The 19,177-nt window shown below is 40.2% G+C and overlaps 1 protein-coding gene across 1 annotated transcript in view; it reads left to right on the top strand.

Moving 5' to 3' along the window:
- Positions 1–7,413: 7,413 nt before the first annotated feature.
- PGM5 (phosphoglucomutase 5) overlaps positions 7,414–19,177 on the top strand; it is a 168,894-nt gene continuing 157,130 nt past the window's right edge. Inside the window, exon 1 of the mRNA XM_054583054.1 lies at positions 7,414–7,787. Within this exon, the coding sequence (XP_054439029.1) occupies positions 7,527–7,787 (261 nt within the window). The 5' untranslated portion in view covers positions 7,414–7,526. The remainder of the gene's footprint in view (positions 7,788–19,177) is intronic.

The following is a 19,177-nucleotide window of genomic DNA, read 5'->3' as shown; positions in this document are numbered from 1 at the left end:
ACAGAGTATTCCTTCGTGTGTTTCTAAATGTTACATAGATGGTATCATATGTTTTCACTTTTTAATACCAGTAAGACATTTTTTCTTTTTTTCCTGGGTAATTAAAGGAATTAGGGCCAGAGAATAATAATGTATTAGCTAAGGTTCTTTTGATTGAAAGCAACAGAAACTCATTCTGGCTAGCTTCAACCATGAGGGGTGTAAGGAAGAATATGGGGGCATCTTAAGTATCCATGACTGGGAACGTGGAGTTTCGGACCAGCTCCTGGGACATGAGCAACAGGAAGCTATATACTTAATCCCCCAGACACACACCATCCATATGGCCAAACAGTGGCCCTAGTCTCTGTATGTCTGGGTTCCAGAAGTCAAATTCTAGAGACACTGAGGGAATCCAGTTTGTGCCAGGCATTCTTCACTGGGTCAACCCTTAGCATAGTGTCAGGAACAGAAGATTCAGAGAAGGGGACATTATGGGCTGGGCATCTAAACAAGTGACAATCATAAAGGAGCAGAGAAATTTGGAGTTGAGAAGGAAAGTTCTATGTTCATGGCTTCCTCTGAAAAGGAACAAAAGGAAAGTTTCCATTTGGGAATTCCTTCTTGGCTTTTCTTGGGAATATGGACTCCTGAATTCTGGATCCTGAGAGAAATCAGTTGAGAAATCTTGAAAACTGGATGAAGTATTATAATTCTTCTATGAGAATTAAACCTTAAATAGTCTGTGTAGGGATCTTACTGATATGAAGAAGTCCACTGACTTCAGGTTGAAAGTAAGAGCAGGAAATGTTGGTGCATGGAACTGAAGGTCAAGGCCAACTTTTCTGGGACCAGGGACAGGAGCAGTAGAAGAGAAGAATTAGTCCTTGTATCTGTTTGCTCTAAGTGTGCTCACATGGCCCTGTCCTCTGCTGACACTGAGTCATTTTTGTGAGTAAATGTTAATAAGTTTATAAGGGTAGTATACTTTTTACCAATCCTGTGAGTGGTATCCTAAGAAATACCAGGTTCTGGAGGCAATCTATGTCATTAAATTGGCTATTCTGACATTTGTTTCTCTGTGGTGCTCTCAAACGTACCAGGAAACCTGAATATTACATTATTTGAATTTTATTCGAGAGAACAACTGATGTTTTGTGGCGTTAAAAATTTAGTTTAAAGAATGACAATCTTTAAATATCTGTGGTATTATCTTCCAGTTTTAAAATAATCTTTATTTAGAATTGTTAATGTTCATTTCTTTTTGAAAATGTTTTCTGTTATCCTGTGTCTTTATCAGATAAAGACCACTTTTATATATTATTGGATTCTATAATCTTGTCACAATATGTTGATTTATAACAATAACAAACTGTCCACTTGTCATTATATCTTTTTTAACAGAAGACCATGAAAATTTTTCATATAATCCTATTACAGAAAAATGATTCTGTGCTTAGTCTTAGGCTCTCCTATTATTTTTTCAAAAACATGTGAATAAAGAGTTATAAAAAATTATAGAATAACATAAATTCTGGAGGAATTGTCCAATATTCCATTTCCTTATTCTCTAGTCCCAATGATTAATATCTGTCAAAAGTTTGGACACAGTGAAACAGAATACTATCTTCTGTTTACTACCTGGTGGGGTTAATGATAAAATGTTATTGTTCAGCTTCTCTTACTAATGATGCTCCTGAGTAAGTCAGACTTGTTGGGAGACCTCAGATACACAATGAGAACTGCTAGTGGTTAAAAACCTCTGGTTGATTTCAGCTCCTATTGAAAGTTGGAAAAATCAATTCCATCAGAAATGGAAAGTGATCACTTTCAGCTTCTGAGGAAACATTAGAAATAAGCAGAAGGAAAATGTCAAAACAATGAAGGTACCATTGGTGGGCTTCCCTTTGAAATTGATAGTCATACTTTAGATGTGAGACCCCCACCATGGGCACCACTTTTGGTTTAAAATAGTGTGTCAAGAAAGCCCAAGGTTAAAATACAGTTGTGTGCATTGTTTCTGCATTTGCTCGCGTTAATTTTCAAATTAGCATGCCCTCTGTAGATGTGTTCCGAGGGAATGAACAAAAGACTGGAAGACTCTCATGGAAATATTGGTCATGCGGGGCACATAGAATCGGTGGGGACAGTGGTTCCTGATAAATGGGCGAGTAACACCAGAGCCAGGCGTTGGCTGGGCTGGGGACTTGAGCATGGTATGTGCTCACAGCTCCAAAACTGACTGGCCCTGGTATTTTACTGACATTTCGCTATCAGTCATGTAAATTCACGGAGACTTGATAGCTGAAGAAAACCTATTTGTAAGACAGGAATACTGGCTTATTAAGCATACTTGTTATTTAGCTCCATGACATAGATGGATATAAAACAGCTTTTAAGAAGTGACTTTACACAGGAATGCTAAAATATTTATTCAAGTATTCACCATAAAGTGGAGATCTGCCCCTAAAACCCAAACATTATAACCACCAATGAAAAATTCCATGAAGGCCATGATTAAAAATGACTAATAAAACATAATTTAAGTAAAACATGGTAAATACATTTCCTTTTAATGCATATCTAAATTGTGTTCCTATAACAAAATTAGCCATTAAAAAAGTATAGAGATTCCTTTAGAAAAGTAAACTTTTTGCCTTTTATAACATAAAGAACGTTGATAAGACTTTCTGAAGTTTTTAATAATCCGTTACTGCCTATCACTGATGGTTTTGGATACTTCGGGGGACAACTGGAAATTGAACCTTCATCCTTGGCTATCAGAGTCTCATTATTTTTAGGTAAAACGGAATTAAAATGAAATCACTTGCTTTCTAAAAACACAATATTTACAAGTTAGTCCATTAACATGGAATGCTTTTCAGAGTTGGGGCCGGCACACGCAGGAGTCAGGAAACCACACCTGCTCTTGTTTTGCCCATCAGCGCCGTGTGCAGCCCCGGGACACTGCGAAGCAGCCCTGCACTTTTCCTAGGCCTCCTGTGGCAGCACCTCCACAAACAAACTCCAGAGACACTGGAATTTCCACGTGTTAGGCTGATGACTCATTTTGCACTGTTACTTACAAAGTATTTAAGGGTCAGTAAAAGTAATCTTTTCATCCTTAACACTAGTTCCCGATTTTGCCTATGATGTCATGCTCGACATTGTTCTAAAAAGGTTAATCAGACATAGTTCATTCCCACTCTCAAAGACAATACTACCTTATACAAAGATTAAGAACCATTACTATTATAGTCATAATAATTAGATGGTAACGGTAATTTTAGTAAATATAATAGAAATAATTATTTGTAGTAGTAGTAGTAGCAATAATAATAATAAATTGCAGCAAGCATATATTAAACCCTTTTTATGTTCCAGGCATTGTGCTGAGCAATTTGCCACATACTAGCTCTTCGAATATGATCATCAACCCTAAGAGGGAGGTAGCATTATGTCCATTTTTCAGGTGCAGAAACCTAGCTTTAGGGAGAGTAAGCAACTTGTCCAAGGCCACTTATGTAGTCATTGATGAAGGTGGGAAACAAATATTTGAAGCTCAAGATGTAGGAACACAGGGACAAGTGCACTAATATTTACAAGACTCACATGTGACAAGCACCTTTGCATCACTTGAACACTTAGTGGACTTCCAATGAAGGAATTAGCGAAGCAGCAAGTTCTGTTGGAATTGCTATATGCTATTTCATTTGTTGGTGAACAGAGGCTTAGCGGAAGGTTTATTTTGGGAGAAATAGAATTGACTTTCCCTAGCACCCAAAGGTGTTTGGGCAGATTAAAAAGGGAACTAGTGTTTCCTTAGAGGACTGATTGCCTCATGACATTTTCCACCTGCTTCCCTGGCTCTTGTCCTATGCTTCTGGCATTTCTTCTGCCATCAGAATCAGTGAGTCAAGAGCGTGTTTTTAGCACTCCCTGTGTGCACTGAGGTAGACTCCAGCTCACAGCAATGCATAACTACCGTGAGCCAAATATGGGCGCCAGCCGCCCCTGCCAGCCAGGGGATGAGGTGGGGGAGGATGGGAGAACAGAGGATTTAAAATAAAATGATACGTAAATATATATGTAAATCACTTTAAGTCTCAAAATCACTCAAGGGTATATTTTTTAATTAGGTGATTTTACCTGCTCTCTCTTGCAAATTCTAGTAACTTTCTTAATGGCAACCTGACAAGACATTATTTTTTTTTAATGCTTCATAAGTCAGAAAGGGAACCATAGAATGATTTATTTGGAAGGGACCCCAAAGACCTAAAGTGTTTCATGGAATATTAATATCCTTCATCTGTTAATAGGTGTGTTGAAAAAGGTCCCCATGGTCAAATAAAACTTGTAAATTCTGGGTTAAATTTAAGTAGGTGTCTTTCCTACAGAGCCTCAATCTTTAATATGCTAAAGTGAATCTACAAAAGGAGGGATAAAGTGTGAAGTGTTTCAACACTTATTTTACCCCAAATTCTCTTTTTGGGAAATGCTGATCTAGCTGAGCCAGCTAGTGTATTCTCGACATGAAGGTGCTGGCTGACACCTTTTTTTTTTTTTTTTTTTGACAGCAAGGAAGTCCCAAGAGGAAGGGAGGATATATCAGTTGCTCCTGTTTCATGCCAAGAATTCTCAGTGAGATGCCTTTCTCTAGAGGCCTAGAGAGGGCTGAAAGGTATCTCTAGGCAAAGGGAGGTGCCCTTCATTGGGACTTAGGCTGCAAAGAAGCTCTGAGCTCAGCACAAAGGGGTGACCAGCTTTTAGATGCAGGAAAATTTATTTATACCTGACCTAGCCCACTGAGGACAAATGGAGGGAAGGGGGGCAGGTGTCACCACTGTAGTCACAAAGGTAATTTGAGTCTCTTAAGCAAACTGGTCGTGTGAGTTTAGGTTGGAGAGCATCAGTTTTAAAAAAAGTTAAACTGATGTCTTCTGCAGGACCTCTCAGAGCGTTTAAAATGAAAATGTGCATCATAAAGCTCCAAGAATTGTGTAGAGTTGTGCAGGATTTTAAAAGGCTACTTAGCCGTGAAACTCTTTCTTTGTGTGGCATTTGGGAGACACGCATGCTCTGAGGAAAACCCTTTGAGAAGCACTGATCTAATCTGACCTTCTCATTTTACCAGCAATCAACTATAGGCAGAGCATTTCTTATCTGTGGTGCCTTCTTAGGTTTCTTTCTCCATCACTGTGAAAAATTTATTAAAATTAACTTGATCAAGTTTAGAGGCAGCTTGGAAGAGATTTCTTTAATTTATAAACCTTTCTTTTGTATGTTCCAAGAGCAAATTGCTCGATGTATTTTGAGTTCCCCTTGTCAAAAACCACAGATTAATTGAATCAACTTTTATAGGCTATCACCTATGCCTGAAGACTCTTTTTGTACAATGGTGGTCTACAAATCTATAACTGTAGTTCTTGCTATACATTAATAATAATGATAAATGCAGCATTGATGGCAACAATGTAAACATCTAACATTTGTCAGGCCGTGTACTAAGTACTTTAGTCTTCCCCACAATTTATGCGGGAGGGATTATAATGATAATGCCCATTTCACAGGGAGGACTCTGAGGTGAGGGGAGGTTCTGGGATTATTCCAAGGTCACCTACAGCTAGAGGAGAGAAGATATACATAGAAAGGTGCAGCAGCATGTGAAACATTCTTTATGAATGATATAAAGTGAAAAAATAATTTTCAAAAGGCTTGAACAGGGAAAGTGTGGAGTATGGTGAACAGTATGGTTTGGTCATCTGTTTCTCCTCCCTCCGGAGAATAGCACCTCCTTACCTTGGAGCGACCCTTTTCCCTTTTCACTGTGGGGCCTGGTAATATCGTTGGGCCCATTGCCTTGAGCTGGACCAGTCAGAGCCTTTGGAAATTTTGGGATTAGAACCAAGGGAAGAGGCTTTCCTCTTGGCTGGTAAAACTGTAACATCTTGTCTGAGATGTGCCTGACTTGTCTCTAGTCCTGTGGAAGGAGCTGAGCTTTGGTAGGACAGAAAGATGGTGGTATGAAGAGAGAAGCAGGTGCTGAAAGTGGAGAGTTGAAATCCTGGAGGTCTTTTGGGCATCTCTAGGCTTGAGGGCTGCATCTTTACTGGGGTAAAGGACTTGCTGCCCTCTCTTCTTCTGGAAATGATACTGTCCTTCCTTGCAAAATGAAATGTTATTAGACAGTGATTTAAAAAAACCCCAAACCATAGAGAAATGCACAGATCCTTAAAAGCGTTGAGGTTTCGTCTTCTTGGTGCTAAGCCAAGTCTCCCTCAACCACAAAGTCAGGGGAATGGGCTCTTGGCGTTTTATCTTTTTAGTCTATTCTCTCTGCACTCCTATTTTCTATGGAGTATTTCTTGGTTTTGGATTTCAAGTGAGCTTTAAGGAGACAAGGCAGGCTATCTCTAGCCCTGGCGGAATAAGACGATGCATGGAAAGGACTTAATACAGTTTCTGGTACCCCGTCCTTGTTTATTTTGAGTTTGTTCATTTCTGGTAGGTTATTAAAAAGGGCTTTAACCCTCTTCCTCTTAAAAGTGAACGATTCCCATAAGGACTCAGCAGTATTGGCAAATACATTGTGGGACAAACCTGTTTCTCAGCATGAGCTGGGCTAGGGAGGGTGGGAAGGATAAGGAAATGTGGGTCTGTGTTGCTGCCCTTCCGACCACCACAAGAAGAAACGTTTCCCTGCTGAGCCGTGGGCTGCCTTGAGAGAGCCTGGGGAGAAGTGTGGATGGCTGGGCGGGTCCTGCTGGATTGAAGGGCCTGACAGTCTGTGATTCCCTGCAACAAATGGCAGTGGCGGAGGGCGTGTACACACACACAGACACACACGCAGCACCCAGCCTCCAATTTCAGCGCTGGCAGAAGATAACAATTCTCAGCTCGCCTTTCCAGGGTTATTTTTGGCTGGGGCTGTTGCTGATGGCAAAAAGTTCGGCCCCCTCCCACCTCCCTCCCTTGCCCTTGTTCAAGAGAGAAACTTGCGCGTGTAAACGGCTCACTCCCAGGGAGACTGGGAGACAGGGCTGCCGGGGAAAGGGAAGGGGGTCTGGGGGTGCGGGAGAGGATCCCAAATCCTGCCGCAGGTCTCACCACTCCCAGGTTATTTTCTAGGGGAGGCCGGGCCCCGGAGACACAGATTGCTGGGGCAGGCTGGGGCCAGGCACAAGAGGAGGAGCCTCCAGGGGTCGGGGTAGCTGGCACAGGGAACGAGTTTGGGGGACGACACCCCAAAGTGAGTCCAGCTGGGGGAAGAAACCGCAGGTCCTTAGGGCGATCCGGCTGGAGAGGAAGTTGGGCGGGAGAGAACTTTGTTGGAAGGTAGAGGCCAAACTGCTGGGGCAGCGAGGGCCGCTCGGAGAGGGAGGATCCGCCGGTCTGTGCCGCGGGAGGGCGCAGGGCGCGGGCCGGCTGGGGAGGGGTCCGGGGCGTTAGGCGGAGTTCGGCGCGCTGCCAGGCCGGTGGGGGGCCCCGACGGGCTGCAGATTCCCTCCGGCTCCCAGGAGCCGCAGCAGGACCGGCCAGGAAGCGCCATGGAGGGGAGCCCCATCCCGGTGCTGACCGTGCCCACGGCACCCTACGAGGACCAGCGGCCCACCGGCGGAGGGGGGCTGCGGCGGCCCACCGGCCTTTTCGAGGGCCAGCGCAACTACCTGCCCAACTTCATCCAGAGCGTGCTGTCGTCCATCGACCTGCGCGATCGCCAGGGCTGCACCATGGTGGTGGGCAGCGACGGCAGGTACTTCAGCAGGACGGCCACGGAGATCGTGGTGCAGATGGCCGCGGCCAACGGGGTGAGTTACCTGGTCGTCCCTCGCTCCCCGCCGCGCTGCTGCCGTCCCCCTGCGGCCCGTGCCCACTCCCGCCCCCGGCCGCCGCTGGCCTGGGCCCCGACTCCGGCTGTGCTGCTCTCCCAGGTCCTCTCCTCCAGCGTCCGGCCGCTCCCGCTCTCCGCAGCCTCTCTGATGCTCCCTGGACATCGTCCTATTTGCAGTGATCTCCTTCCACCCTAACGTTTGGGTCTGCCAAATTTAACAGTAGTATTGTCTCAGAACACACACCAGTGTTGATCTCTGACATACTTGGAGAGTGTAATCGGTGGAGGTTTTTAATATCGTTGGTTCATGAACCCGGTGGAATTATTTCATGATTAATGCGATTTGGGTAGGAATAGAGTAGGGATCAATTTGATGCTATGCAGCCTGGGCTCCCCGTTCCCCTGAGACGTATCTGTAAATAGACGGAAATGAGATTTGCAATGCCTTTTAAAAAGCAATTCCCAACTTCTCTCCAAGATGCCCTTTGGCATTTGACAACATTTCATGCTTATTCTCTCGTTGCATTTCATCCTCATTTCCTCTCCATTCTCCCACGACCTCTGTAGCCTCCTTTTGCAATCTGAATTCTCAGACCTTGGTTTTTCTTATTGTTCCTTCTCCCTCCTTCCTTTTCGTATATTCCCATACCCCTATTTCCTCCTTTCCAAATCCAGAGGCCTCTCAAGGACTTTGACAGGAGGGATACCTAACTTCAGGGACCTCTGAATTTTATGTGGGAAATGTTGTCTTAAAGAGGAACTTCAGCCTTGTTAATGCAGGCAGACCCATTCACATAGAACTTTAAGTGAAATCTCTGCAGCTATAGAGATGAGTGGGAACATTTTAAAAAGTGAAACTAAACAATTTGCTGGCATTTTGATTCCGTCCTTCCTCTTCCCAACACTTTCCGTTTTTTTTTTCTCATTTTGTGCGTGTCTGTTTTAAAGCTTTGGGGTTGTCCATGTATCATGTTTGCCTACTATAATTCCCCTTTCTCAAGGTTTCAGGGATGGGAGAAGGAGATTTGAAAAAAAAAATAACTGAAATCGATTGGGGGAACAGGGCAGAGGGGCACGTAGGGTGGTGGAATTGTGGTTACCCACCCCAGCAGATGATGATGCTGGAGATACAAGACTTGTATTTCTCCCAGACTCTCACTTGACATTGGTGAAACTTGGCTTGAATCAGGGGTTTGGAGAGAGGCTGACAAATGGTCTTTTACTCTCGTCTGACAAAGCTGCCCCCTGGAATGATGGAGAGGAATGAGCCCTGGGGGAACTATGGAAGCTTTCATACTCCCTCCGGGGCCAGTTTTTCCAGGGAGTGAGAGAAACATAGCCTGTTCAATATTTATTGTGGGTCAGGATATTTTTGAAGCTACAGTTGTTGATTCGCACAGGCAAATTATTACTATGCTTTATTATTTCTTGGCACACTTTACCATAAGGACTCTTCAGCCTCTTCCTTCCATGGGTCTTCTCTGATAAACACATTTTATTAACTTTGAGCGGAGTCTATTTTAGGAGATAGTTAGCATATATTAATATATGCTTAAAATAGAGTCAAATTTAACCTAGCAGTGATTATGAAGAGCAGAGTGACAAATTGAAATCCACATAGAAGCACCATCTCTTAATCTGGTAGTACTACTTGTAAGATGCCTAGGCATGGGTGAAGGGAATGGTGGACATTCATCAAAATCTCAAACAGGCAATTTTAACCAATCTTTCCCTCATTTTCTTCAGTTCTTGGGGGCTTTTGCTAAAGCAAAGTGAATAATAAAAAAACTGGGGAAAGTGGTTTGGATACTATAAGCAAAACTGGTCTTGAGTAATCGCAAATTGATGGGAATACACTTGCCTCCCGATTTGGACTATTGAGTTATATGCAGAAATGGTGAACTTTGAGTCCAAGTGCTTTGGCCTTTTTTGATATCTTATTGAATATTCAATAAACAGACTAGAAAATAGGAGAAAACTAGAATTTTTCTTTCTTTCTTTCTTTCTTTCTTTCTTTCTTTCTTTCTTTCTTTCTTTCTTTCTTTTCTTTTTCTTTTTTTGACGTGATTGGAATCTGACTGGGTGGGCTGCATTTTCTCTACCTGAAAGCTCTTGGTTTTGATTTAAAAAGTTAATTTTACACAATTTCCTATTAAAAAGCTGTAGTTGTTCTTTGATTATGTAATTGCTGGAGGAGAACAGAAGGTTGGAAGTTAGAAAATGATAAACTATATTATCAATATTTAAATATCTCATAACATTTGAAGTAGATTCTCAGACATATACCTGTACAATTTGAGATTTGAAAATTTTTATTAAAAAATTATGAAATTTTCAAACTTTCAGAAAAGTGAAGAGAATAAGTTAATGACATTCATATGCCCATACCGTAAATTCTTAACATTTTTCTATACTTATTTCATCTCTTTTGAGGGCTAAAGTATTTTAAATTATATTAAATAAGATGGTATTTTACCTTTAAGTTCTTTAGTATGGATCTCTAAAAAAATAGGAACATTTTCTTTGACAGTTGCACTGTCTCATTATCATCCCCAACAAAATAAAAAGTGATTTCTTTGTATCATTTATTGCCCAGCCCACATTCAGATTTCTTCAGTTACTCTGAAATGTTTCTTCTAATCCAAGAACACACATTGCATTTGGTTATTTTTCTTCAGTCTCTCTTAACCGAGAAAGTCCCTCCCTCTTTATTTTTATTTAGTTAATGAAATCTACTTATTGGAGAGACTACGGCCACCACCCTCTTTCTAGAATTTTCTGATGATTTCTTGATGACGTCATTTAACTTTTCACTATATTCCTGTTTTGCTTGTTTGTTTATTTTTGGTGAACTAAAAATTAGTTGTAAAGGCTTAATTAGATTCAGGGTCAGCATTATTTTACAAGAATATTTTATAGGTGATGGTGTATGTTCACGTTATATCACATCAGGAAGCGTAATCTCTGGTTGACCAGTCGTGTGTGATGCTGGGGTGATCACAGGATTGTGGTGTTGGTTGCCTATAGCGTCCATTATTTCCCCCTTGGGACCAGCAAGTAGCGGGTGAATATTTGTTTCCTTGTCAACCTTTACCTATTGCATCCGTTAATGACCCTGGCTTTAGTAAACTGTTTCATTAGGGGTTTCAAAAATGATGATTTGCTAATTGTCTAGTTCTTTCTAAATGTTTTAGCTGGCAGTTTCCCCTCCTGTAAACTGGGCAGTTTCATCACAACCTAGGCTATTTGGTTATCCTGTAATAGAGTTCCCTTTAGAAAGCAGAATATATTTATTTCTCTCTCTTTTTAATTACCAATTCTCACAGTGAAGATTTAGTGAAACAGGCACCTCCATTGGTAACACATGCATTTTGTTTTGTTTTGCTTTCCTGTGTTTGAGTATTGCTATGGACTCCTGGATTTATATATAATCAATTTCAGTGGATGCCTGAACACTGAAAAGAAACTCTTTACCTGTTTTTGTAGTTTTATGTGGCTTTGTGAGTTTACCTAAAAAATCTGGAGAAGTATTTTAATGCCTTTTTAATACTACAAACAATGTCATACTAAAATAGTAAAACAACTACTAAGTACAAAGAGTAAATTGTATCATTTAAGTGAATTGTGATTAAACTTAGTTTGTAACTAATTGATTTTTTATTCTGTTTCTGTTTCCATCTGCTTCAGATCCTCTTCAGGGGTTTAGATCCTCTGTAGATCAATTTATTCTAATGCCTTATAGAGTTCTATAGCTAAATACAGCAGAACGGCTACAAGAATATGCCTTGCCCTTGTCTGGGTAGATCCATCTGGCCAAGAGCATTCTCTCTATCTCTTTTGTTATAAACTTTTTAAGTTCAAACTACCTTTACTATTGGACAATGACAGCACTGAGTCGGCCTCAAGATCTTTCTGACTTTTTCTAATATCTTCTCTCTCCGGAGATGACATTGTTTATCAGCACTGTCCAACAGAACTTTCTGTGATGCTGGAAAGATCCCGTAACCTGCACTGTCCTGGCCACTAGCCACATGTGACTACTGAACCCTCGAAATGCAGCTAATGCTACTGAAGAACTGAATTTTACATTTAATTTAGTTAATTAAAAGTTAACTTTAAATAGCCACAAGTGGTTAGTAGCTATCATACTAGACAGTACAGTTCTATAACTTAGCATTTAAAATGTATGTGTATTTAGAGAAGCCAGGCTGTTAACAGTCAAAGCAGCTATAGGTTAAATAAAGGTAACCCACCAATATTACAAATACATGTTTGGTCAACCCAAACCAGACTATGGCCTATGAGACAATGGGATGGTAGAAAGCCTTCTATCAGCATTGGGGATTCTCCCGTTGTTTTCCTAGCTCTGTCTTACAAGTTGCAGGGCAAATGCTTTAGCCTCTTGAAATACCTAGAAACCACTTGTTTCCTCTTCTATAAACTGGAAATGACAGCATCACTAAATTATCCTGGGAATCAGAGGAAGCACTGAATAGGAAAGCATTTTGTAAAATTTATAGCACTAAGAAATATAATGGAGTCTTATTAAGTTCAGTGGAATACATTTTAGATAATAGTAATTTGAATGCATCTATTGAATAAACCATGCAGTGGGTCTCTTTACAAACAACTTATATCTCTGTTTCATGTTTTTGTCAAGAGAAAATCCATTTGTTGACTAGTCATGTACAGTATTGGGCATAGGATGATCAACAACAATATTATTATTGAGTTACAGAATTTAAGAGCTTCTCAATGCCTTGTGAAGCCTTTTCAAGGTAGAAGCCGAAGTGCAATGGCATGAGGAAAGCTGGGCCAGTAAGGGACTCGGGTGTGCACTCCAGTTAAGATGCTTGCACAGGTTGTGTTTGATTCTAATAGGCCATGGACAGGTGGTTGTTCCAAAGAATGAGAACACACTTGCCTTGTCATTTATTAGACTATCTGGGGGAACAGTTTTGGTGTAGACCCAAAGATAAAGAAAGTAGGCTTGAAAGGAGAGCAGAGTGGGATATGGTGTTAGGTGGTAAGTAAGGAAGGAAGAAAAAGGAAGCAAGCGAGGGAAGCCTGAGCTTTGATATGTAAGGTTTCTTTTCTGGAATGGATGTGAAAATCTGGAGTTGACTGGTTCCAGGTCTTATCTCTTGAAGGGAAAAAGATCTTGGTGGTGATTGCTCCATGTTTTCTACTGGTTTTCACTACAGTATAGGTAAATGGAGTAAGCTCTTATGGCCCAGATAATAGGAAGTTTTGTAATACATTAGAAAACCCTAAAGAGTCTTCCATCACTCTATTTTGGTTCCCTTTCCAAACCCACATCCCTGATTTGTGGACTTCGGATATCTATTGAATGAGCAGTAGCAAGTTTTAGGGAGTCTGTGGTTCCATTTGTCTATCTGTTTGGGCCAGTTCATTCTTGAATCTTTTAACCTTGAGTCTTCATTTATTTTTTTTGTGGGGAAGTAAAGAGAGTGGGAGAGGTTTTGAGAACAGCTGGGCCCTCCCAGTTGCTAGGGTGGGTTATTTTAAGCTTTGTTTAATGTGTCCAGAGACCCAGATGGCATTTTTAACTAAGCTGCTTTATTAAATCTTCTAATAAAGCATAATGATGTTTATTGAAAAGACAGACACACATCAGCAACATTATGTGTGAGACTTGCCCTAAGAATTTTCTATGAAACATCTGTTCTCTTGGAGCCCTTTGTGAACTCTGAAGTTTGCGAGTTTCTGTATAGACTTGAGGAATAGAAGTTGGAACCGATTTTTGAGAAATCTAAGCATAGTTTTTGGCATGACCAACCTTAACCCGTATCTTTTGGGCATTGGCCACTCTTCTTTTAGGCAACAGTAACATGAAAAAATACTGTAACAGAATTTGAACAGTATTATTTTTGGAATAATAGGCAGGGGGAAAAAGGTCTAAAATTCCCAGGGATTTTTGTATTGAAGGTAGAAAGCTAGGCCTACAATGTTCTTCGTTTGCCTACAGCCTTGACAGTTAATTGCAAACACTCAAGATTTGGCCAATGTGCCTTAACTGTTTATACTTGCATAGCCAAAGGGAAAGTTTTAGTTTCTTTCATCTGACTCAACTCTCATTATTATGATTAAAAGGATATTTAGAATATATACAAGACTTGTTAAAATCCACATTTTCTGAGTCCTCAAATATCTTTCATCTCTTACATTTTTAGTGACATCAAATTTTGGACTAAAGTCTGTATTTATATGTAGAGAAAAGTTTCAGGAACATTCAATTCCCCAAAGAAATTCTTTTTCTTGGCATAAAGGCACAGAAGTTTTGTTTTTTTTCCCCCCAAGTCTGCTAATAGGTGCTTTGTACAAATATAATATTAAATTATTGCCAGTATATTGTTTTCCACTAATAAGAGTCCTGATTGGTAGCTGGGATAAATAGTTTTGCATTTAGGAATTTCTGATGGAAAAAGAAAAGAATTTGAAATCATAAAGACCAAAGTTTATCCCCTTTGACAAAAGACCCCACAAAATACTGGGAGGAGAGTTTTACAACAAATGCGTAATATCTACAATATATGAAAGTGTTTCCAGTGAGAAAATTCAAACAATTCAAAAGGAATATGTCAACAACAAAAAATACATGAACAGGTGATCAACCTCAATAATGAAAGAAAAATAAAAAACCAACCTATCAGTTTGAAAAAAAGAATAGTAAATACTCAGAGTTGGTGTGGGTATAGAAAATTGTTATGCTTGTACACTGTTGGTAGAAGTTAAATAGATACGACTTCTTGCTTAGGGAATTTGGCAGTATACATCTAAATTTATAGAGTTCTTGTCCCATAATCCAGGAATCCTTTAATCTATGATATTATCTCATAGATTTTCCTAGTACCAATGTACAAATCTCTGTGTAAAAAACTACTTACTGCAGCATTTGGTTAAAGAAAAACTTGGAAACAATCTATATGTTCAACAGTAGAGTACAGGTGCATAGTTTATGGCACAGCCTCACCATGGACTCATTGAAATTCATGAACACAGGAGGTAGATCTCTATGTGACCTGAGAAAGATGTGAATGATAGTTTGTTACATGAAACAAAGTAATTAGTAGAGTATTATGTGTAGCATGATCTCACTTTTGTGTATATAATTTAGGCATAAAAAAATAAGGTCGGAAGAACACACTCCAAACAATTAACAGTGACTATGATGGACTGGCCAAAAAGTCCACTACTTTTTTTCGTATATGATGGCTCTAGTAGCATTTAGTTGTCTTTGACTTCATTTGAAACAATTTTGTTAGATTGTATTGTGACAGCTGTTCTATCAGTGTGCATTAAAAACATTATCAACATAGGTGAATTTTTGTGCAGCGATTTTGATATTGATGATGGAAGAAAATATGCAACATTTCTGGTATATTATGCTTTATTATTTAAAGAAAGGTAAAAACTCAACTGAAATACAAAAAAAGAAAAAAAGATTTGTGCAGTGTATGGAGAGGGTGCTGTGACTGATTGAAAGTGCCAAAAGTGGTTTGCAAAGTTTTTTTGGTACTACTGACATCTTGGCTAAATAATTCTTTTCTGTGGGGCTGTTTATGCATTGGAAGATGTTTAGCAGCACCCCTGGCCTCTACCCACTGGAAGCTAATAGCGGGAGACAGCCGATATACTCAAAATACCCATATCAATAAAGTTATTAGTGAAAATGAAAAATGTGTCTTTTATTTTATGGAAGAAAGGTAAGGGACTTTTTGGCCAACCCAGTATCTGGGGTCTGTGGGTATGTATGGTGGAGGAAGGAGAATCCTTTCCCTTTCTCCTTTATATACTCTTATTAACTAACCATCTATGTATATACATTGCTTTAATAATCAAAGACATCATTAAAAAATAATGCAAAGAGAAGCAGCTCTGGATTTGAATCATGATACTACCATTTGCAGCTTGTCTGATTTTGAAGTCACCTGACCTTCTTGGGTTTGTTTCCTCATTTATAAAAATAAAGAAAGTAATAATACTTGTCCCCCCATCTTCCAGGGTTATTGGGAGGAATGAATGTGCTAATGATTTTTAAAAATATTTTATTTATTTATTTTCGGGGAGAGAGAAAGGGAGAAACAAAGAGAGGGAGAGAAACATCAATACGCAAGAGAAACATCGGTTGGTTGCCTTTTGCACACCTCCAACCAGGGACCTGGCCTACAAGCCAGGAGTGTGCCTTGACCGGGAATCAAATCTGGACCCCTCAGTTCACAGGCCGGCACTTGGTCCACTGAGCCACACCAGGGCTGAATTATTATCAATTATTTTATTTCTTCATATAACAATTATTACCAAACTATTTTACTCTGATTAAAATAAAAAGACATGTGCATACGGACTTTTAGTCTCAGGAGCTTTACTGACTAGAAGGTGCCTGCTGATACGGCGATCACATTCGCGTCGGTAAGGCTTCCTCTTGGCTTTTGGTGTTCCTCCTCGCTGCTGCCTAGGGCCGGATGATGGCTGTGGACACCATGACCCCCTGCCCCTCCCAGCGCTCCACATGCACGCGCACACTCATGCACACACTCACTGGCACGGTACTTGAGGTGGCAGCAGCTGCTCTGGCATACACTTTTAACTCAACATAAAGAACTTTTTTTTTTTTTTTTTTTAGCATAGTCTATGCATTACTTCCTGTTATGAATGAGCTGTGTCAATGCCATGTTTTTCCACCTTAAAACTTTCTGAGTCTCTGGCTGTGTTAAGAGCAGCCCCCCAACCCCAGCTGCCCCACTGCCCCTCCTGAGGCCAAATCTTAAGCTGCTCGTTTCAGGAGTATTTTCAAGCCTAATGGACTGGGCCATGTGAGAGATTAGTGAGAGGAACAGACCAAGCAGGGGCTAAGAGACTCCATGCTAATCTGCTGAGTGGTCTGAAAATGCACAGCTGCAGGGGCTGGTGATGCTTTAAACTATTTTGTCGGGCTCTTTGTCAGGGTGCCTGTTTCTGCTGCCCTGCTGAATGTTTGGTTAGGAAGCATAATCTTTTTTTGGACAGGAGCTCCCAAATGTAAAGTGACAGATGCTAATGTGGAATATAATACAGAAGACCCAGCTTCGCTGTCATAAATAACCGTAAATTGTTTAATCTCGCTGAGTTGTAAATCTATGATAGCCAGAGGTCCTTAGTTCACTGGAACTTACTATAGGGGGTGGAGGCACTTAGCAAATGGGCAGTAATTATTTCCTGTCCAGACAGAAAGTGATTTGACGGAATTTATTTAAAGATCTATATAAATATATTTTAATTGATGTGACAGATCCTCATGGGAAAACACAAAGCTATAAGGAAAGGCTGAGATGCCAAAGTTTCTGAGTTTTTTTCAGTGTACTTACTATATAATGTATTTATATTTATTATACAGTAAGTCCTGTAACTTTAAGTGGAATGACATATCATAAAACTGGTTTTACCATAGGCTAATTGATATAAATAAGAGTTAATTTCCTTGGGTATCTCGTCAGTGTTATAACGAATTGATGTTGAACAAAACAATGTTAGTCCAGGACTTGTTGTATTATAAAATTTCTGTCTACCTATAAAGGTGCCGGGTATAAATTATTCTTACGAATTTTGGTGGTTTGTCAAGTAGCATACATATGTGTGTGCACTTGTGCATAGGATACCTCCCACCCCCTCAAAGAGATATATCTTCTTCTCTGGATATATTTAAGAGGAAGAAAGAACAGAGTCCTAGATATCAGGAGTGTTTGCAGAGTGCATAGAGTTCAAGGAGGTGACTAAATGTTCCCAAATGAGCTATGTTTCTATGATAATAAATAGGACTTGTGCTGGAGTTGGAGGGACCAATTCAAAGAAACACAAGCAGTGTTTAAGTCCTACTGTTCTAGGCAGGGGTCTGTGTTTCAAGGGCAGCTTTCTGCAGTGAGCTCAATGGCACGGGTAAGCTAGGAGGTCGGCATCATACCAACCAGCGGTCAGTGCAAATTGGAGGCATAGATGCGGGCAATGACAGGAGGTCGAGGTCAAGACAAGGATGCAGACAAAGTCCTGTCACTCCTCGCCATGGACTTCAGTAGTTTCTTAGTGAGCAGTTTTGGTGGTTAAAGAAGAAAGAAAACATTATATATAGTCATGAAAGCGTGTTACAACTAATTCTTAATTTAATTATGGGCAAGCTATATTCAGTTTAATTTATTCCACAGTATGAGTTTGGTCCTCGAACATTTTTTAAGTTTCACATATAAAACTTTAAGTGAAAGAACACTTTTTTATTGGTCAATAAATGATAGTACATTTAGATAATGGAAGACTCTACAGTCACTAAAATCATGTGAAAGAATATTCAGTGATAGTAAGACAGACTCTAGGGAAGGGTTAGTTACATTAAATGAAGGATGTAGGCCACACAAAACTGTTTTGTAAAAACATAAAAATATGTAAATGTAAGGAAGGGAGGGAAGGAGAGAGAAAAAGACAGGGCATGGGGAAGAAAGAGAAAGGGAAAGATCAAAACAGATAGACAAAAGACAAAGAGTGCACACAAATGTTAATAGTGGTCATTTTTAGGTTTACAGATGATTTTTATTTTCCTCTTGCTAATGTGTACTTCCTAAACGTTCAAAAAAGAAACATGCAAATATATATTTTTATAATGAGAAAACCATGACAGATTAATAAAACAACAAATTCATTCAATGACTATGAAGTAAGAAATTCATAATTAAGAATTAAGAATTAAAGAATGCAAGTGAAATGTATTAGCATTTATTGGGTGCCAGACCCTGAACTGAAGCTTGGCTTCATTGGCTTTCATCCTCCATCATGTGATTGCTTCGACCTTTTAGATAACAAAACTGAAATACAGAGAGATTCAGGGTCTTGTCCAAAATCATATACTAGGGGAGACCACCCAAGTACTTGGAATTATCTTCTGGAGAGCGGGCCCCTTGTAGAACAGGCTTCCCCGGCTAGGTGGGTGTTCCAGGAACCCATCTGTATCAGTTTACCGACTAGTGTTGTTGAGAGAGGCTGCATTAGGCTTCAGTGAATTTTTTTTGAACACTCTTTCAATGTGCTTGCCCATTTCATGGTGGGTGATGTATGAGCGCACCTGCCCACTCCACGCTGAGTGCTAAGCAGTTGTTGACCAAAAGTGGCATGACCCCTGTGCCCCACCCTCTCTCTTCACCTGATCTTGCCCCAAGTGACTTTCTTTGTTTCCCCAGTTGAAAAAAGCACTCAAAGGGAAACGTTTTGCCTATGTGGAAGAGGCAAAACAAAAAATGGCAGAAGCACTAAAAGGAATCAAAATAGATGGGTTCAAAAACTGTTTTTGAGCAGTGGAAAAAAAGTCTGGATAGGTGTATTGCA

The sequence above is a fragment of the Pteronotus mesoamericanus genome, unplaced genomic scaffold (genome assembly GCF_021234165.1).
Source record: "Pteronotus mesoamericanus isolate MK-2021 breed Mesoamerican mustached bat unplaced genomic scaffold, CSHL_Meso_final contig_73, whole genome shotgun sequence".
Lineage (NCBI taxonomy): Eukaryota > Metazoa > Chordata > Mammalia > Chiroptera > Mormoopidae > Pteronotus > Pteronotus mesoamericanus.
The sequence above is the reverse complement of the archived record's forward strand: the minus strand, read 5'-3'. Positions and strand labels throughout refer to the sequence as shown.